Source organism: Coffea arabica, chromosome 6e (assembly GCF_036785885.1).
Source record: "Coffea arabica cultivar ET-39 chromosome 6e, Coffea Arabica ET-39 HiFi, whole genome shotgun sequence".
Taxonomy (NCBI): domain Eukaryota; kingdom Viridiplantae; phylum Streptophyta; class Magnoliopsida; order Gentianales; family Rubiaceae; genus Coffea; species Coffea arabica.
The window spans coordinates 5,004,487-5,025,910 of NC_092321.1; the positions used below are offsets into that span (position 1 = coordinate 5,004,487).

Genomic DNA, 21,424 nt, shown 5'->3' on the forward strand with positions numbered 1-21,424 from the left:
CCTCCCCCAACTCCTCTGCCCCTTCCTCCCTCTCCCTCTCTGCCCCTCTTTTTCACTCCCCTGGCACCTCTCCCTTCCCCCTCCCCCGTCACCTCTGCCCTCTTCCCCTCCCTCTCCCTCTCCTCTCCCTTTCCCCTCGTCCTGCGATGCCAGAGTTGTTGCAGCCATGAATTTATTTTTTTTTAGCTTTGTCTCACCCCCTCTCCTAGTTACGATCTGATCGCACGACCAAATCGCAGCTAGCGGGAGGGGGAAGGTGGCAGGGGAGGGAGAAAGAATAAAAAAGGAAAAAAGAGACACACACCAACAAATCAGTCAAAGGAGAGGGGGTGAGGGAGAGGGAAAGAAAAAAAAAAGAGGAAGGCCGGCAATAACAATTGAAATAGTGATCGGCATCGGAAGTGGTAGTGGAGGTGATAGCCGGCGACGGAGGACGTGGTGCGCTGGATGGGAGAGGAAAAAGAAAAAAAGTTGAAGGAAAAATTTTTTGTGTATTAGTTTGAAGTGTGTAGATTAAAAGCTTTGATAAATTTTTTGGAATTTCTGTAGCAAAAGTTGTTAAAAAAACTAGTATTATACAAATTTGTTAAAAACTTGAGGTTCCAAACAGGCCCATAATTTGGCCACCACATGCCTGCTTATAAACTCTTCCTGTTATGGCAGCAGGCAAATCTGCCTCGTCTATTTAGGCAAGGTAAATAACCAAAAGAAAGAAATCAGCATTACTACTACTTTCACATCTTAAACGAACTCAATTACGACACCAAGAAAATAAAATGACCACATTCACTAACAACAGTAATTGCTAGTACTAGATTACAATTTTCACAGCATTTTTGACTACCCGTCACAACATCTACAGACTCTTTCTGCTACAGTAGGATGAGATTAACAAGTACTCCACTACTAAAGGTGGTCAAAAAGGCTGTGAAAATAGAACCCAAGAGTGATTAACCTTACACTCTATGATGGTACTCTAGTAATTTGGCATATATGGACTCTGAGGAAGGGAAACTAAAAAGAAAAGAAGCAGCCTAAACTAGCAAGTAGCAGCAGCCCCTGCAAGCGCGACTGCTGCCCTGGTGCCATTTTTGCATGGTTGGCCAAGATAACAGCACATTTATTTATTTATGAATTATGATCCGGTGGTGCGGTGCCAAGACTGATAGAGATGGACACCTAGTGTCACGTGCATCACCACCTAGAAGCCACGTGACCTCCAGAGGCCATGCAAGAGATTTGGGGAGGCAGCAGTCGACCTCACTGAGAAAACACCATTCCAGATCTCCGTGAAGGCTCTCACAATGGTGCCATGGTAGTAAGGCGAATTCAGCTGCAAGAAACAGTTGAGAAGCTCCTTAAGGTCATCTTTGGAGTAAATCTCCTTCTCCAGAATCATCTGAAGCATTGACTGTCGAAAATCGAGATAAGGGTCGTCGGAGTCTTTCTCCACAGCCACACTCTCCCCGCCTATCCTCCCAAAGCCCTGAACGGCCCTCAAACTCTTGATATCAGAGTCAGTATCAGATGAATAGTAGGCATTACAGGTGTCATCCGCGTCTGTGGAGAAGGTGCTGGTGTTGGTTTCCAAGGAACCGGAAGAAGAGTAATAATGGTTGGGTTTGTGGTAAGAGGCGGCCGCTTTACGCCTTGCTTTAGGGCGGAAAACGTGGGATAGGAGTCTTGGCCTTCTGCAACTGCTGCAGCCAAGATTCACTGCCACAGAGCTGCGAATGAGCTTCTTCTTGCCGGGCGTTGACATTGGAGGGATTGATTACCAGAGAGCAAGTCTTACTATACTAGTTAAAAATGGATGGATTTCTCTGCTGGGAAGGAAGCAGGCAGCGAGTGTAGCGTCTGCTGGGGTGTTACTCGAGGAAAGTGAGTGCAAACCAAGGGGTGCTGAAAAAAATGGGGCGCAGAATCTGATATAAATTGGGCATGTGAGGATGGAGGACCCTGCTTAAGAGTTTAGACGGGACCCCCAACCCCTGCTTCCTTTCTGGGATTTGTCTAGGCTAATCTGACAGCTCTTGGGGGATTACACGAAACCAAATCAAGCATAAAGGAAAATTGAGATCTCTATCTTGTTCCCCCCCCCCCCCCCCCCCCCCCCCGCCCCATGTTGGCATCTTTGGAGGAAATGGGAAATCTTTAAAATTTGGGCCTTGTGGGTAAGGAGGTGAAGTGTTGATGCAAGTCACTCTAGACAACGGACTGTAGAATTATTAATATTAAATAAATGATGGAAGGGAGAAAATGGGCCGAGTTTGTTTGGATAATATTAAATAAATGATGGAAGGGAGAAAATGGGCCGAGTTTGTTTGGATAGCAGATTATTTGTTCAAATATATTTACTTACATCACCATTATAATTTTTAATATATCTTTTTATCTTCTCAATTATCTTTTTATCTCACATACATCACATCACAAAAAGTGCTACTGTAATCCAATACGTACGGTTGCACTTGTGTTAGTTTAAAACAACAGAGTAGTAGCAGAGGTATAGAATGAGAAACGGAAGCTGACAGGTGTTAGGAGGGATGATGATGATGATGATCTATTCTAGGGATCCATTAAAAATTGACCAAAAAAACGCGGGCTAAGTGTCCAAATTAACAATTGCTATTTCACTTCGGATTGTGGTATGGAGTACTATCAATGGTGGGAACACCTACGATGTGGAATTCTACATTTGTGGTATCCGGTGAAGTCTCGTACTGTCGTCTATGCCATCACCTCTTTTTTTTTCTTGATATTTTCAACCCTTTGATGATCTTGTATTCTAGACGCTCAAAGTGGGTTGCTATAGTAAATGATAAAGTATACAGTCTCCCCAACTTGTAATTGTTCATATTATTTAGGGAGTTTCTGAACTATTTTAATTGTCAACTGTTGGAATCTCATTTATTTCAAAATTTAAATTGACAACTCAATAATTTAAAAATATTAAATTGTGATCCTTCAATCGTTTTCACCGTTAAATTTGATGGATCTAACTGCAAAATTGATGGATCTAATGGTAGAAATAGATTGAAAGATCATAATTTGACATTTTTTTATTATTGAAGGTACAGTATAAGATTTAAAAAAGATAAGGAACTAATAGTTGACAATTAATATGATGATTTAAGGACTCCCTAAATAATTTGCCCTTGTTTGAACATATCCGCTAATCTCATAAGCCAACAGATTTAAAGCTTTTCTGAGAAAAATTTATTCCTTAGCAATGAGCAAATAGTTCCCTCAAGGAATTGTAGAAGATTGAGATCTTAGATAATTGAAACCCACACCCACATGCAGCTTAATAGTAGTGCTTTTCTACCCCAAGAGAGGAAAAATTACTAATTTTAGTACCATGATGATTTTCAACGTCAATATTCATTAAAAACGCAGGCTGCAATATGAATTATTCTCTCTCTCCGATACCCAAAAAAATTTTTTTTTTTCTGGTTTCCTTTACCTACAATAAACAGTACTTAATCCTTATACTAGAAAACGAAATAAATGAAATGGTTGCTTCACAAATACTTGCTGATAGCTCATTTTGAAGCAAAAAGTTTGTACAACGGACCAAAAACATATTGTATCAAGATAAAAATTATCAAATATTATTTTGTTCGCATCATAAACACGTTTTAAAAATAATTTTTTACATTTTTCTTTTTCTATATTATATACATAACATTACAAAAAAAAATGATACACTGGTTATTTCAAACAATACACTATCTAAACACACTTATAGAGAGCCTAATAAAGATTGGACTTGGATTGAAAATTATTCAGAAAATTTTTTTTGGACATCAGTACTGTATTATATTACTTTTTCAATGTGATGTACATAATGTAAAAGATGAAAAGAAAAATAGTTGATTGGAAACCATGCTCAAGGAATTCAAAAAAAAATCCAAATATTCTATTCTCTCCTGGTGCTCGCTCATCGGTCAAAAGTAAACAAACTCAGAGGAGATAAAGAACTAAAGCTCTGACTATATGTACGTCTCTGACTTTCCTCATCGCAGAATTGAGCAAGACAATAATATGAGGGTCCGTGGTTCACAGCATATATATAAAAGGGATAATTTCAGAAACCTCAGAGAAACCTCCTCTGATGTTTCTGACTGAGCTTCCTTGGAGTTTGAAAAATTACATATACTTCCCTTATTATTTAAAATAACAATACTACCCTTAAATATTTTAATAAAATTCCCTTATTTGGTACGCTTATACTTAGAATGACTTTTAAAATTATTTTTTCATTCTTTTTCCTCCTTATTCCTTTTCATTTTAATTTTTTGCCAATAAAACTGTAGAATTACCACTATTATCTCTAAGTTATATTGTAATCAAATGTTGAACTAGTGATTTTTTTGATAAGTTAACTTTATACGTAATCTAATTTTTTTGCTAATCTTTGTTTTCTATTTTTTGGTATTAAAATTAACAATAAATAAAAAAAAATTGCCCAAAACAGTTACTAAATTATGATAATCCCACTACTCGAAAATTCATAAACTCTGAATCATTATTTTAACATTTTATTTTCTATTTTATAAATCTAAATCCATAATAAAATCTATCAAATGTATTGTATCATAGTGATAAAATTATTATTATAGTTGTTTATCAAATAATAGGTATGAACATGAAAAATTCGACACTTTTTCCTTATAATTACATTAGATAATCTTATAATTCTATAGGAAAGTAAATTAAAACTCATTACACAAGGGCATTTTTGGGTATTCATTTAAAAATTTAAAAATTTGACCAAATCAATATTATTTTAAGATTTTATTACTAAAACTATTAAATTAAGGGAGATATGTGTAATTTTTTAAATTTTAAGGGAGTTCAGTGACATTGTTAGAAACCTCAGGAGGCTTCTGAAATTATCCTTATATAAAAAGGGTAAAGACTAAGGCTTAGATTGGGAGTTTAGGATAGAAAAGAAAAGAAGGGAAAACTCAAATTATGAGAGAAAAGAAGAGAAAAGAAAAGAAAGGATTATTATGTTGTTTGGAGTTTTGAGAATTAGTGGAATGATTTGGACATAGAAGTCATTAAATATTTGTTCAAGACCTTTTTAAGAACAAATAAACATTTTTTTGACAAGCTTTCTGAAAGTTTCTTTCCATTTTCGTCCAATTTGGAAGGAAAAGTTTTGGCTACTGTTCATTCGTCTTTCTGAATCCTCCCATTTCTTTTCTTTTCTTTTCTTTCTTACTAAAAACTAACAAACAAAAGGAAAACTAAACTTTCTCTTCTTTCTCTTTCTTTTCTGTCCAAATCCTCAACTCCCAAATGAAGCCTAAAGCAGAAAAGAAAAGAAAAAAGGAGCCTCGTGAGGACGCTTCAGAGACAAGGTGAAAGCTTAGAATGGTAAAACCATCTACTTGATGATATTTCAGCCTTTGTTTAGAGCCGGCTACGTGCACACCTTTTGTTTTCATGCCATCCAGATGATCCAAAACCCTTTTTTTCATGTGCAACTGGAGGCAGAACTTTTACGCCTTCACCTGCTAACTGCAAAGTAAGAAGAAAATGGTAAATCACAGGCTGATGTGAAAATATGCAATGATCATATGGTGCAGAAACTCATTTACAGTCCACTGATGCAAAGATAAATCATTTCCTACAATGTTTGAGTGCTGTTCAGTACGTTCATGGCTTCAAGACAAGACCTTGATAAGAAACCACTAGCCATCAGGCGTGTTTCCCTAAATACTAATCGATAGTTTGGTACCCTCTTCCATCTACCATTCGCACCCCAATTGAAGTCAAGTCGTGCCCTTTACCAAAATAAATGCAGTATTTAATTCAACTTCAACACACATCAGGTCTACGGACAGAAAAGAAGGAAACAAAAGATCAATGCAAGAATTACGTTAAAAGTTATGCAACTCTTGAATTACGTTAAAGTAAGAGAAAGAAACAAAAATATTATGCTATCTCAGGTCTACATAATTCCTCCCGTACCTGTAGTATTCGCTAAATTGCTGGGTTTTTCAGTGATTCACCCAATCCGCCAATCGCCTAACTTCAGCATCATCAGTCCTAGTTTGTTGACTAGATGAGTTTATATTTATCCTGCGTTTATTTTGCTTCTTTGAAACTGATGAGCCTTCAAACCATGTATTCAATTTTAATCATCATGCATCTAGGAGGAAAAGTCAGGATTTTTTCTTTTTGGGTAGTGTTCAGCTAGATGGTATATAGTAAAAGTTACAGATTTCTACAAAGCACTGATAGCGTTCTAATATAAATCAATCTCACAATCTAATCCTAATTCTTAGTTGTCAACGGTTCTCAAATTCCCCATATAACCAAAAACAATTGCTGGAAATTCCAAAAGCCTGTGCCAGGGTTTGAAGATCCCCGTATGGCTTCTTCAGAACCCAAGAAAACCCAATTCGGTATTCATCACAATTGATTTAGAAGGCAAACATCCATTCCACAATAATCCAAGGGAAGAAGAAAAGAAAACGATTCGGAAGCAATATATGGTCCTAAATAAGCAAAAGCTTGATCTCCATTTCACATACTAGACTTCAACATGTGATTCTTTATCAAGCTTGCAACATGCTGAGCAACCCATAATGAGCCAGCCTCTGTGCAAGAGAAAGTGTGAGAATGGCCCTGACGTTCAACCGCGAGAACAGCATCTGGGACTTGTTTGGATATCTGCGAGCAAAACTGTGATCAGCGGGTAGCACTATGATCCAGGGTCAAACAATAACCAAATCGTAAAAACTAGGTAGTAGGATAATAATATTACATTAATAGGATGTGTCACCATGATACAAGTAGAAGATATCACTGTAGACGAGGTCGTGACAAAGTGAGGTTTTAGTCCCATCATTTGAAACTTCTATTTCAATAAAATCCTTCCTAATCTAACTACTCCTTTCATCCGAATCAAGAGCTCCGCATATAAAGTGCAATACTATATGGAATATAATAGTCTTACAATAGAAAACAGTCTAAATTCGCTTGAGAGACAAAAATTGCTTTATGATTTGAATGGCAAGAGGACCAAAGGAAACTACTTCTAATGGGGATCCAACTGAACTCTCTCCCCAAGTTTGATGCAAATGCTACCAAATTATCCTGTAAAGCATGTCTCTCTATTGTTCTTATTCCAGAAACTGCCACCTCTATGTAATTGGTACACATTCTTGAACCTCTTCTCAGTCCTACTTCTAAACATGAATGCTCATGAATTTTTAATTCTCTAATGGTAACAATGCAACTATTCTTAGCTGGTTTTAGAGCTAGACAGGTCTATAAAGCTGCTTATCAGGTTAGTAATGATTAAAGTCACAGATTATTCCCAGAACATTACTATTCAAAAAGAAGTGAATGCCCTACCTCCTCGAAGAGATGCAAGGGACCCCAGTGATCATCAAAGCCAAACAGAAAGGCAATCTGACCTCTCTTTTCCCTTATGAAGTCCCAATCTGGAGTTTTGGAAAGCTGAAATAAAATGTCATCGTTTAGATAACAAATCCATATGATGATTGAGACAAAACTTATATTTTGCTTGCATAGTCCTTTTCAAGAGGACTAAGCCCGTTCAAGATAAGCACCTTAAGAGTAGTGACAAACCGAAGACTGAAAGTTAAGGAACTATACATAAACAAACATTTCTTTTGGAATTAAGATAAGTAGTCAAACATGAGAATTAGGCCTTAGAGTATAATAACTTCAACCATTGATTTCTAGCACACAAGATTTTTTCTTGGAAAAGCATAAACAAAACCCACCATGGACTAATGAACCGCCTTATGTTTTCTTCTTAAGGACCAAGACGTTAGATGTGAAACAAACAAGTGGATAAGCAGCAATTTACCTCTTTGAATTCTGTCATGGCCATAAAGAGCACATTTCTCATAGAATGGTACTGCAAATTAATGAAGTTACCATCAGAAAATCAATTACAGGAGTCACCCAAATACACACATATTGCTAAGAACAACAAAAATTCAAAGTCTATGCTGTTTATTTACATAGTCTAGACGAAACCCAATGATCTGAAGCTAGCAATGCAAGAAACTCAAAACTAACGAAGACCAGACAACATAGTACACCGTGAGAATGCAGCTAAGAAAACAAACAAAATTGTATTCAGCAGGGTTTACCATATTGTTCTACAATATTATCTTGCTCGATACTGCATGACTCCTAGTAAATAAATACATATTAAGATGCAATTGACAAATGAAACATCCGCATCCTAACTAGGCTCCCTCTAGATAGTGTCCTTTACCAGATTCCAGATACTAATGCCAAGATGGCAGTTATTTCATTGGCTCAACTCCTTTTAAAAGAGCTGTCATTCACTAGATCAGCTTGGCAATATTTCTTTTCAAGAAGTCTTAAGTTAGTTTTAGCTTATTTACCGAATAATTAACAAAAAGTTCTAGAATATGTAATTTGACAATAGAGTGATTATAATTACTCAGGGTTGGGTCAGTTATTAGAAGCTTTGCTCACAATCTTGAGCTAGATGCACAAGGACGCTTTACAACTTCCATTTACATGATACATGTGAAATGGCTAGATCGCTTAATTGTCTAACATCTCACCCAGTGCCCTGATACATAATTATTGAAAAATAGCTCCAGGTAGCAAATAAATGGTAATCATGACAACTACTATCCACTTATTTCTGTGATTCGGGTCTTCAAAAGCACCAACTTATCTGAGGCACTTGCATGCCAGGAAAACTCAAGTTTTTTAAAGCAAATAATTCAGACAGAGCAGAAGAATCAAACTCAAAACCATATAGCCTAAAGCCAAAGCCTTGGCCCTCTATTATACCATTTGAAGGTGTAAATTTATACCGATTCTAGGTCAACAGGAGGATTATGTAACTCATCCACACCCTTAACGGAAACTTAATGTAATAATTAACCAAGAAACAAAAATGAAAAATATTGCAATGAGAGCATAAAATAATGCTTGTTAAGAGCTATTGTTCCACAGGCACCATAATGTAATTAAAGCTTCATCCATCTTACCCAGCAAATGAATTAGCAAGGTACTTGGAGAAAAAGCAATAACATCTAAACTTGTTGTCCAAGAAAACTCAGTATTTGTTTAGCAGTTTTCAGTATGAAATTTTACCCCATAATATAAACCAACATAAGGAACAGTAATCTGGTAGTCTGAAGAAAAGGACTTCACCTGAAGCACATGAGTACATAATGCATCAACTGCAGAAGAGGACCACAGCTTTCCTAGAGTTTTTGTAACAAGAAATTTGGAGGTCCAAATTGGTACCATACCCGCAATTGAACTAAGTACAGCACATATAAGTGGAGACCTATATTCACAACCTTGAAGCATCAATACCTGAGGAAGTAAACTAGATTTCTTCCAAGCATAAAGGTATAAAGAGTACAGGGAAACACGTTATCATGGGTAATGTTAATTGTAATCAGGCACAAGAAGCATGCTGAATACATAACACGAGATGTGAGAAATGAGTGTAAGAAAGAAAGAGCTTACGCTGAGATTTTTCTAATCAAAGACTGTGTTGAAGATTTTGTATTTACAGCCAGAAATGGATATAGAAAGACGCAATATCTTACCTGCAGAACACAGAAGTATGCAACAGACCATGATTACAATCATATAAGAAAAAACTAAAGGCATGGACAGTATATTTCTAGATCTGCACATCACCTTGTCTGGGGATCTTTTAAACATTTCCATAGATATGTAGGCACCAATTGAGTGGCCGACCTTCAGAGGGATGTCATGATTCAGAAACTAAACGATCTAATAAATCTCCAGAAAAACTAAAATAAACAGGTTTCCATGCACTTGGTACATATATACACGCCAAACAAGCAATAATCTGCACTATAAGTGAAATGCAACCTCAATAACCTGCACTAAAGTGAAATGCAACCTCAATGACAGAGGGAAGCAATAAGCAAAAAAATCAAGTGTTAACAAATTGCAGGTGGTTCCTTGCCAAAAAAAAGAGTTCATGAATAACACAGCAAGTATATCAATACCCCTACCAGTACTATAGGGACTTCAACGCCTTCAAGCTCTTGTTCCACAAAATTCAACTGTCAAAAGTGAAGAACGAATCAAGAGAAGAAGGCAAAACGTTCAGTATATATCGTTTACGACGTGAAAATTTGTCTACAAAAATCACAACGATCTCATAGGTCACCTTATGTTCAATTTGTTCTTGTAAGGAGAACAACCTTCCATGCTCCCAGTTCTGAAAACAATCAAACAAATATTACCAGTTTAACAACAGCCACAAAACTCGTCAGTCGTCAGAATCAGATATGGCTGAAAAGGAACACAAGTAGAATCAGATACTATATGAGAGAGAGGGTAAGGAAACAAGATTAAGAAAAGCATGCGGGCTACATTGCTCCAAACGTTGACGCTGGTCTCAACATATTACTTACCTTTTCTGTGTGAGATACATGCGCAATAGCTGCTTCAGCGTCGATCACATTAACAATGCATATAATCAAAAGATAAGTTACATTTTGCTAAATCCAAGACCGATGAAAAAGCAGCTACAAATTAGGTAATGCATTAAGAGAGCAAGTAGCAGCATATCTTACCAGTCACACTTGCACCTCCTCCCAGCAACTCGTACAGAGACTCCAAAAAATCAGTGTAAAACGAAACAACACCTGCCAATCCCGTCAGCCATCAATCATCTCTCAAGGCTGCATTACATACAGCCCAACTCCTCGAGAAGGTATTGGGTGCTCAAATCTCAAGGCGTACCACATGGCACATAAGTACCAATGACAGCACCGCCAAGGAACGGTGGTGGGTCATCCTTCTATTACTAGAAGAGGGGGGAAAATGAAAAAAAAAAAAAGGAAGGAAGGAAAGAAACTAACAGAATAATTACCTGGGTTTCCAGGAATGAACAGAACATGGAAGGCAGGATTTTGGGCATGAATCTCGAGCAAGTCGGTCTTATAACTAGCAAAACAAATTTGAAAATTATGAATTACCATAATCCTTAAGTAGTAGCATAATCAAAAGAAATTGACATTTGGTAGGAATTGAGGAAGAGCTGCAATGACGCGGGAAGACAGAAAAGGAGGAAACAAAAGAAATAAAACTGCTAATATAATACACCCACCCTGCCACATTGCAGAGCCGGAAATTGGCACGGGTTTTTGTATCCATTAACTTGATGTTATCCCGACCCAACTGTGAATTTGTATACCTGGACAAGAATATCCTGCTGAAGAATGAATCAAGTGTCGTAGTGAGTTGAAATGAGGATCAGGAAGAATAACAGGTACTTGTGAACTTGAACCACTGAAACACCACCGTCCGAGTTTGTTTGTAGGTATTGAATTTTGCGGGTAAAAGTTCCAAAGTTTGATTTGAGTTGAGTACCTGGAGCGGACGCTAACAGTTGAAGGCAGAAATCGGGCAACAAGAGCTGGTAGGTGGAAGCCCCAAGCCATAGACGTCATATGGACCAAAGACCTTTGCCTTTGTTACGTCTCATCATTAAATTTCTTAGTTGGCAGTTGGGGGTCAAAACACCTAAGATATGAGTCGCAGGAAGGATCATGGTATTATTATTTGGGCCTTCGACTTGTTTTACTCCCAAACAAAAATCTTCTGTACATAGAGCCCATTGTTAGCAGACTTTCGGGCTCAATTGCTGCTAATCCAAGTCCAGGTTTTCCCCTTTAAGCTAGAGTCCCACTCTACACTATTTCCTTCGTTCGGCTAGAGCAATTACTGTATATGGTATTTGCATGCCCATCACGCTTTTTCTTTTCTTTTGTGGTGATTTTGCATATCATAGATTTTCTTTCATTCCTTCTACTTTTTCTTTTTCTGGTTCGTATTTTACTGGAAAGGAGAAAAAGAAATATTTTGAAAAGGAGAAGAGTAAAAGACCTGGGGAGCTCCTAAACTATTATCATTGTCTACTTTTGATCCCTTATACAAATTTTATTTTCAATTGATCTTTGAACAATTAAAACTACACACTTTAAGAACTTTCGATGACTTTAGGCATAAATTTGACTGGATTTAAAGGGCATTTTTATCCATTCATAATTGAACCTTCACGACCAATATCAGAAACCCTCAAAAGAGGTAACCCTTTAATTTTTTAAGCAGACTATTAGATTTTTCTTTACAAATTTTTTAAGCACAGTGCTTCCACTATTGAAGCATGGAAAAAGGAAATAAGTAGTAAGTAATTCGCGTGTCTTCTAACCGTGACCATAATAATAATTAATTAAGATGATGTCAACGATGCTGACCTTATATTATTCTGCAACTTTTAGTACGTTCATACCATTATCCTTGACCAAAGTATAACTTTAATTACAGAATATAAGAATATATTTACCAACTAATCCCAAATTTTGGTTGGTTAATAGTTCAACTAACACAACTACTCTAACGATTGTTTGTGTTCAGGTATCCCGTTAGCAAAGAGGCAAAGACAAAACAGCAGGCGTTTCAGTTCAGGCATGTATATGGATAGCATCATCTAAAACATGGTGTCCTTGAATACTTGAGTGGTTTACTTTTGGAAGATTAAGTACATAATTGGCTGCTGATCGTCTATCCATTAATTATGTATGTGGAAGCTTTACAGGCAATATATGTACCACTCAAAAAGGGTTGAAATTAGCATCCAACGATGGCTGAATGAAGGATTGATGGGCTATCCACTTCCTCTGTCACAAACAAAGTAGTACTACGACTAAACGACTAAACTTTGGTCCGCAACTCCCTAGGAATTCTTCTTCTTCTTCTTTTTATATATTTTAAATTGCATTATCATTTTTTTTTAATCGACACAAGAGTATCCTGACTTGCATCATACTAATTCCCTGCAGTTATGCAGAGCCTGTCCAAGATACACAGCACATTATCAGCGGGAGTCGATGATCTGATGACCTTGAATAAAGATTCAAAGGCAGTCACCCCATTGGGGGGCTTAAATTGCATTATCCATCTTGTTCTATTCAAAATGGTTGAGCGCTTGAGCTCCCTGCTGCGGCTGCACTCAAAGCTGCACCTTTAGTTTCATTTCGTATGCACCATTAAACTTTTGAGGGCAAAGGCAAAATCAAAAGCCCAGAAAAGCGATAGTGTATGAATTAATACTTACCCTGGATTTATCATTGATGATGATTACAAGCCCAAAAAGTTCTTCAAAACTGTATCTGTATGTTGCATGTTCCACATTGCAGTCACACATAACACAACTGAGGTTTAATTGGTAAATTACAACAGTGAATTCAATCGTAACTAAAAAAAAAAAATCTTGCATGATCCACAAGCAATAGGGAAACATGAGGGTGTACGTTAAGGACCGCCGAGGCAAAACAATAAAATGGCGGGAAAATCGCCAATTTAGTCCCTAAACTTTTTTTTTCCGTCAATTTAGTCCCTATACATTATTTATAGCCAATTTAATCCCTAAACTTATATTTCGATTCCAATCAAGGAACTTAGCGGCGGCGCCACCTCATAATTTCCATCGGCTTCCAGATCTAGGAACCCAGAAGGGGTATTTTAGGGACTTCCATATTTTTCATATTTCCCTTTGACTTTCATCTTATTTCTATATGGTCTTCACCTTCAACGACACCTCCCTCTCCTCTATCACATCAGAGCGTCTACTCCGGGCTATGCAGAGCGTCTACTCCGTCCTCTGCTCCCTCAACCTCCAGGACAAGGTCTCCATCACCACTGCCCACTCCCTCGCCGTCCTCCAGACCTCCTACCTCCCCTTCGCCTGCAGGTTCCACCCGGACCTCACCCCCTGCTTGACTGCCATCCTCAACTTCCATCTCAAGACCGGCTCCCCTTTCCTCATCAATGCCTACCCCTACTTCGCCTACAAGGCCAACCCCAAGCAGGTCCCTCTGGAGTTCGTCCTTTTCCAGCCCAACTCCGGGATCGTCGATCCCGCCACCCCTACTGTATTTATTCCAGTGTAAACAATTATAATAAACCCCAGTTTCCTCGAAACTTTGTAAAAAAATTAAAGAATTTCCATCTTTGCCTCCTCATCATCGGGATGAATTATGCAGAGTTATCTCCTTCAAAAGCTTGTTAAAGTGCTGGGAAGAAGATCAATGGGATGCGTGCCATAGCTGCTTTGGCATTGTATAATGTATAGTTCTAATATATAGTATATCCAAAGCCTTACTCATCATTACGCACCACATACAATTTGTCTGGTGCTCAGCGAAGAAGGGCCGGCTTAGATTATGGGCGCACCAACTACGAATGCTTTGCAAAGTTGAATTCCTTCAGGATTCCGCTATAGGAAACCCGCAAGCGGGTTTCAGGCTATTTAACAAATTACTTAAAAAAAAAAATTTTTTTTTTACATGCAAGCTGCGTTGAGTTGCACATGCCCATCGGAGGGCCCTAGGATGCCCAGCAAACCTCCCCTCTCATCCTCACCCTTCAGGTGAGGGTTTGAGAGTATGTGTTTGATATAAATAGAACAGAAACGCAGCTTTTAGTCATTTTACATAAGGGGGAAACCCGCAAGCGGGTTTCAGGCAGGCTATTTAACAAATTACTTAAAAAAAAAAAAAAAATTTACATGCAAGCTGCGTTCTTCAAAAGGGTATTTTCGTCTATTCACTCAGGAAACCCGCAAGCGGGTTTCAGGCAGGCTATTTAACAAATTACTTAAAAAAAAAAAAAATTTACATGCAAACTGCGTTCTTCAAAAGGGTATTTTCGAGACCGGCTGGCCCTCCAAGGGGGACACCGACGAGGCCGGAGCCACTCCGGAGAATGCCAAGAAGTACAACGGCAACCTCATCAACAAGCTGGTGTGCGGGAAGAAGGGGACGCCCATGAGGCCCAACGCCGACTTGAACATCTATGTCTTCGCCCTTTTCAACGAGAACATGAAGTCCAGCCCAACCTCCGAGAGGAACTACGGCCTCTTCAAGCCGGATGACTCCTCGGCCTACTACATTGGCTTCAACAGCACCGGTCTCCTTTCCACTTCCTCCAATACCTCCACTACTCCTAGTAGTACTGGTAGTAGCAGCAGCAGCAGTAGTAGTGTTCCTCTTGGCTCCTCCTCCTCCTCCGGTAGCACCACTTCTTCCACAGCAGTAGTAGTATCATAAGATGAAAGTCAAAGAGAAATATGAAAAATATGGAAGTCCCTAAAATACCCCTTTTGGGTTCCTAGATTTGGAAGCCGATGGAAATTATGCGGTGGCGCCGCCGCTAAGCTCCTTGATTGGAATCGAAATATAAGTTTAGGGATTAAATTGGCTATAAATAATGTATAGGGACTAAATTGACGGAAAAAAAAAGTTTAAGGACTAAATTGGCGATTTTCCCTAAAATGGCAATTCGGCCTACTTTTTATCTCTTTGCAGAAAGAAAAGTCGCCTGTTCTTTTCATGATAACTACTATCCTTCTAGCACAAGTATTTGCTTCAATCTTTATTATCACTGAAAACAAGTAGTATTATTAAAATTTAGGCTATTTAATATTTTGTATAGAATCCGTAACCTGTCAAGATACTGCAAAATGAATAGGAGAAAGTGAGTTACAGTGGCTTAACCAAATGAGGCCTAAGACCTATATATATATATAAGTCACATTATCCAACTCAAAAATTAGTAAAAAATGACTTGGGAGATGAAGTAGACAAATCGAACGTCTGAAGCTTAGAATACTCAATAAAGTCCAGAAGATCAACGACTTCACCTTTCCCCATCCATTTTGAGGTCTATTTTGACCTATTCTCCATCAATCTTAAGGTCTGAGTTGAATTATTCTCTTTTTTCACTACGACGTGTCGGCTCCTTCCACTTCTCATGAATTCCATTCCCCGGATTGAACCCTGGTTTGACGGTTATGATTGGACAAACAAGCCCCTTTACCACAAGTAACATAGGCTAATTGGGAAAATTCCGTTCGAAGAATCTCAAGAAATCCTACTTTTGATTATTAGTACTTGTTTCAGGAGCACTTTCACTGAAATTATTGCGTGTAAAATAACGAGAAGGCGTCCATGGCAAGAAATCCCCTAGGAGAAAGCTTCCTCGCTCAGTCACTAATCCCTCTTTCTTCTACGTTTCACCCGATCTTAAAAATCATCAACCGGCTCATATTTATACACTTTCGCACGTCCAATTTTTTTAATCCAATTACTTGTCTTTCAGGGTAGAGCTCAGCGCAATCATCATTTTGATCATTCGTATATCTGCATATAAAATAACTATTTATAACCGACTCCTTCCTTCTGCCTCCCTTCGATTCCTACGCTTCTGGGGTGTTTGTTTTCGATATTCAAACACCCAGAGAGTCTTCTTCCTCTGCACCAAGGTAACATAAACAATTCCATTTTGCCTCAAGAATCTCTTACTTTTATTATCATTTTCCCTTCATCTTTCCTCTTTTTCTCTTGCCTTTCCGGAATCGCTATCAATGGGATTGTGCTTTGCGATTTTTTTTTCCTGGGCAGCAATATTTCTGATCTTGCTTCTTTTTTGTTCCTCTGCAAGTGCAGTTGCTCATTCCGTCAACCATTTAATATTTCCTGGTGGCGGATCAGAAACTTGGTGGGTGCAATTGCTTGTTCCGTCGTACTTTCTAAATCAAGACTGCACAACTCATTGAAGGTTCAGTTTTCACATTTCTTCCTCTTATTCAACATGAATAATGCTGGTCTTTATGTTGGTTCTTGTTATCATTATGATTTCATGGTTACCGAATCATTTGACTGGTTGCGGTCAATCACATGGATTACGTGGGTGTTGCAGGAAAGCAGAGGGTTTTGGTTTCATTAAAGATGTTAGGAGAATTCATCACCAGAATTTTAGTGTATGCTGTCTTGATCCAATTCTTTTTATTGTTATGCCCACTGTTTCGTTGATTCTCTCTGTTTGTGCCTTTTGTTCTTTACTTTCTTTTTCATCTTTTACTTTTGGGAACTTGTTTGTAATGGTATCCCTGAATAGTTGACTTAAAAGAGAATGATTAACTTAAATGGCAGGTTGGTTCTAGGGTATGCTTACCCTGCCTTTGAATGTTTCAAAACTGTAGAGAAGAACAAAGTAGGGATTGAAGAACTCCGATTTTGGTGTCAATACTGGTAAGAGTCCATCCCAAAATTTTTACATCTGTTTGATTTTTAAACATCATGTCAATGTTTTTTTTTTTTTTGTTATAGGTAAACCTTGTAAACTTTTATGGGCTAGCAGTAATTTGATTTTGTGTAGTTTTTCTTAGATTTAGGACACTCTATGAAGGTAGAGTAGTTCTAGGCTCTGGTCCAATCACATATCTTATTTGAGAAGTCAAGTTTCCTCCATAAAGTGGAGTTGAAAGGTGACCAATAAGTAGTAAGTATTAAATTGTTCTTAGGGCCTGCAAAGTAAAGACTAGGTGCTTATTATTTGGATTAGTTGCGGTTAATTTGTTTGAAAACGACGTTAGCATGTGGATAGAGTCTATTATTCTAAATAATTATTTAGAATAATTACTGTAACACTTTTTGTGATGTGATGTATGTGAGATAAAAAAGTGATTGAGAATATAAAAATATGGATTGAAAAATATTTTTACGATACAAGCGAACATTTTTTTGGAAAAATTTGCTATCCAAACATGGCCACATTATCCATGTTGGGTTGAGAAAGTGACCATCTTAGTGAACAAAATACAACTAAACAAGCTCGACTCTGCTTGACTAAACGCTGTCATTTGTTTTGCATGTTTTAATCTTGAGAATTAGTGTGCAATTGGACTTTAGAACTAAATCAAGACTACGCAACTGGAATTAAGCAAATATAGGTTAGATCTTGCCTTTAGTTCTTAGTTTTGCTGGGCAACCATTTGCCAAAAATTCTTAAAGGTCCGATCTGTTAATAGGAATTTTTTGGCATAAAAGCCATCATTGATTCATCCCATTCCCTTTCATCATCCAATCACTGTTTGTGTACTTAAAAATTGCATTGCTACTACAGTGTACCATAGTGTGATCTGTGGATGTAAAATGGAGTGACTCATGAGGTCTTCTGTCATGATGGTTGCAGGATACTGGTGGCGTTGGTCACAGTTTTGGAGAGAATTGGTGATATATTTGTATCATGGTATCTAATCCTTTCAATTTCTTTAAAAATGTTCTCAATCTAGGTAATTTGATTTTTGTGGCCGTCTTTATAGTCGTTTTAAAACCCCTTTTTTTGTTTACAGGTTGCCCATGTACGGGGAGATGAAGTTGGCTCTGTTCATCTACTTGTGGTATCCAAGAACGAAGGTAAACTGGACTACGAGGGAGTTAATTTAGGCTTTGTTTGGAACTACGTGAATATTTTTTTTAATCATTTTTTTGCTTCGTATATATCAAATCAAATCGCAGTAACACGGAGTTCTTTCTTCTCAGGGATCTGGCTATGTCTATGATACCATATTGAAGCCTTACATGATTAAGCACGAGACGGACATTGACCGAAATCTACTGGAGTTCAGGGCCAGAGCCTGGGACCTGCTGGTTTATTATTGGGAAAATTGCACGCAGTTGGGGCAGACAACATTCTTCCAAGCTCTTGATTTCTTGGCTACTCATGTTGGAAAGCTTCGACTGAGCAGCCCAGCGGTAACAACATTACTAGCCTTTTCCTTAGGCTGAGCCCAAATTCTTGATGCACAACCTAAATTTGACATGCCTGCCTTGGTGGGGGTTGATTTCATCCTTTGATTTCCAGTTTAGTTTTTCCCCCCTACAATCTATTTAATTTGCATTTTATCTTTAACGCATGCCACAATTCACGAGTACTGGAATCATACCCTTCCTGCCTGGTCCCCTAATCACCATCATAACTAAGAGAACCCCAGTTGGCACGTTTTGAGAATACAAATCATTACCGCTGCTCAACTTGAAATGAACCCATCAATCTCCCACATTCTCAACCTTTGCTTTTATTTTTAGTTGGCCCACCCTCACCCTTCATCTCTGGTCTAGTAATAAAAATCAAATTTGGCGACTTGCGCTTTCTGATCCAATGAGCCTGCCCACCATTTCCGGCCAACTAAATTTAGCTGTGATTACATTTGCAGAAACCTCAAAATCAAGAAACTCCCACCACTCCACCGGCCGCCCCTCCAAGTCCCAGCTCGCCGCAATCAGCAGGTGGAATATTCCGGAGGCTCAAGCAGCCGTCCGACAAGAGGCGGCCGCCAGTCCCCCCGACATCCCAATTCAAAGCCCACCGCTCCGCCACCCAACCAACCGTATCAGAGTCAGTACATGTCAATCTCCACGACCAAACACACTTCGTCCGAAGCGAGGGCCAGTCCGAGATCGATATGGACATGGAGACGGAATCGGATAACGGGTCAAGCCCAAAACAGGCCTCAGAACAGAAGGAACCTAATTTGGACCACCACTTACGTGTTGCCCGCCTCAAACTTAGACGCTCCAAAGGCTTCCATTAGTCCTTAAAAGAATGTACAAAAATAGTCCCCCAGGCAAGAAAAATTTAACGACTACAACACCCCAAAACAAAAAAAAGGGAGAGATTCTTGTAATTGAATAGTAGTATGTCTTTTTTTTTTAATAAATGATTATTTTATTTATTTTATGCTTTTTGCCATCAATGATCAAACCTTTGGTTATATTACAGACGGGCTTGATCAAACCTTTTCCATCAATGCATCTTTTTCCCCAATATGGTTATATTACATTCAAGGGGGGATAAAAAAAGCTTGAACATTTCCGTTCCATGAGATCACAACAAATAAAACCTCAGTCCAGATTTATGCCGGGTGGTCAGCTAAATCTCCGAACACGAACGGCCCGGAGCAGCCAATCGAAAGCCTGATTGAGCCTCCGAAAAATGTGGAGATCGAAGAAGTCTCGAAAAGCCGCGAGTTGGTTCTTGAGCAGTTGTAGATGGCTCCAGAGACGGTGGAGGAAGTTGCGCGCGGAGGAGTCCGGGCAAGTGGACATGGGCTGGAGATAGGCCCAAGCGGCCTGCTTGACCAGACGATTTTTTATGGAGATATCGGAGCCGGTCTGGGCAGGGGAGTTGGGCTTGGGAGAGTTAACAGGCGTCGAAGGTAGGAGGTCCCTGAGGGAAATATACGAGACGGGCTTGATGGAGATGAAGTCAAAATCAACCAATGAGGATGAAGTTGATGTCGAAGAAGACGAAGTCGGAGTAGCAGAGATGGAGTTTGAGGAAGATTGATGGTGGATGGTGGTGAGGTTGATGGGAAGCACTACTGTTGAGGACATGGAGTTGCTGCGGCGGCGGAGGAGGTGGTCTTGAGAGGTTGTTGGCAGTGGAGCTGGTGCCACGACGTCGTCCATAGCTTCCAAATCTGTTTTCTCTTCTATGGAGAATTAGTGGGGGAGAGCGAGAGAGAGATGTACGAGTCCAAGTTTGATTCGATTTCATGGATTGTTGTGGAAAGAGTGGCGGCGGGGTAGTGGGTATCCATGTATGCATCCATGATGGTACATCGTACAATCGACCCAATTATTGGCGTATGGCATATTCAAAAAAAAAAAAAAATATATATATATATATATATATATATATTGGTGTGTACAACAGTCAATATTGTCGCCTTCTCTGACTGTGAGCTGGGATTTCGTTTTGCCAACCGACGCTCTTTTTATTTATTTTCTTTTTTTTTTGGGTGGTCAAACAATCAGTGGCCAATGGCGTAGTACTTCGTATTGCTTCTTTTGGCCTTTCTAATTTCTATGCTGTGCTTTCAATAAAGTGTTCAACGAAGGTGTATACTGTTAGGGAGATATATAATTTTGAATTGTTATTTTAAAAGATTTTTGTAAAAAAAATATTATAATAATTTTATATATATATATAAAATAAAAAGATGATTAAAAAATATATTTATAAAAAAAATAAAATTTTTCTATAAAAAATCATAATCTAATCAAGGCCTCATTTTCAATGTTGCCTTTTGTGCATGAGCCTTGATGCACAATATGAAAAACTCTTTCTTCATTTATTAGTGTTTCATTTATCACAGGTACTCTTTACTAAGGATGGCAACGGGGCGGGGCTGGGGCGAGGCCCGGCCCTATCCCCAGTCCCCCGCTCCGCTTCCCTAGCGGGTGTCTCCGTAGGGCTAATAAAAATTTGTTATATTATTTTATTATAGTTAAATTTTAGCAAATAATCAAGTATTAAAACATCAATATATTACCAAATTATTATTCATTATAATTTCACAATTGAAACTTATAAAAACAATCAAACAAAAGTTATTTGAATACAATCCAATATGATGAAATAAATACAACTAAAATAGTCAAGTTTTCACTTTTGACACAAATACAATCCCAAATTCATTATCGCGCTTGTGCTTTTTTTGAGAAAAAAATATTATTGTATTAAGTGTAATTAGGGATTT

The 21,424-nt window shown here is 38.3% G+C and overlaps 3 protein-coding genes across 9 annotated transcripts; 1 reads left to right on the plus strand and 2 right to left on the minus strand.

Annotated features, from left to right (window-relative positions):
* Positions 1–770: 770 nt before the first annotated feature.
* Positions 771–2,006, minus strand: LOC113692516 (transcription repressor OFP6-like). Its single transcript, XM_027210937.2, has one exon. The coding sequence runs from the start codon at positions 1,760–1,762 to the stop codon at positions 1,202–1,204; it is 561 nt and encodes a 186-aa protein (XP_027066738.1). The 5' UTR covers positions 1,763–2,006; the 3' UTR covers positions 771–1,201.
* Positions 2,007–5,143: 3,137 nt separating this feature from the next.
* On the minus strand, positions 5,144–11,552 carry LOC140009371 (uncharacterized). Of its 6 annotated transcripts, XR_011816775.1 has the most exons (15): positions 11,407–11,552; positions 11,144–11,248; positions 10,907–10,980; positions 10,608–10,679; positions 10,446–10,474; positions 10,199–10,249; positions 10,041–10,091; positions 9,697–9,756; positions 9,520–9,602; positions 9,196–9,334; positions 7,859–7,909; positions 7,378–7,482; positions 6,552–6,690; positions 5,447–5,532; positions 5,144–5,317 (listed from the first exon to the last, which is right to left on the minus strand). XR_011816775.1 is itself a non-coding variant. In XM_072054634.1 (14 exons), exons 1-14 carry the CDS (start codon positions 11,484–11,486, stop codon positions 5,522–5,524), a joined length of 1,050 nt encoding a protein of 349 aa, XP_071910735.1. In that variant the 5' UTR covers positions 11,487–11,552; the 3' UTR covers positions 5,144–5,521. The 6 variants fall into 6 exon arrangements, 5 of the variants coding, with proteins under 5 accessions (XP_071910735.1, XP_071910736.1, XP_071910737.1 ...); XM_072054634.1 differs by having other exon boundaries at positions 5,144–5,532; XM_072054635.1 differs by having other exon boundaries at positions 5,144–5,532; positions 11,144–11,245; positions 11,407–11,530.
* Positions 11,553–15,765: 4,213 nt separating this feature from the next.
* On the plus strand, positions 15,766–19,615 carry LOC140009372 (putative HVA22-like protein g). 2 transcript variants are annotated; one of them, XM_072054639.1, is made up of 8 exons: positions 15,771–16,360; positions 16,545–16,656; positions 16,798–16,858; positions 17,031–17,129; positions 18,073–18,129; positions 18,233–18,296; positions 18,423–18,635; positions 19,097–19,615. In XM_072054639.1, exons 3-8 carry the CDS (start codon positions 16,827–16,829, stop codon positions 19,472–19,474), a joined length of 843 nt encoding a protein of 280 aa, XP_071910740.1. In that variant the 5' UTR covers positions 15,771–16,360; positions 16,545–16,656; positions 16,798–16,826; the 3' UTR covers positions 19,475–19,615. The 2 variants fall into 2 exon arrangements, with proteins under 2 accessions (XP_071910741.1, XP_071910740.1); XM_072054640.1 differs by lacking the exon at positions 17,031–17,129 and having other exon boundaries at positions 15,766–16,360.
* Positions 19,616–21,424: the final 1,809 nt, after the last annotated feature.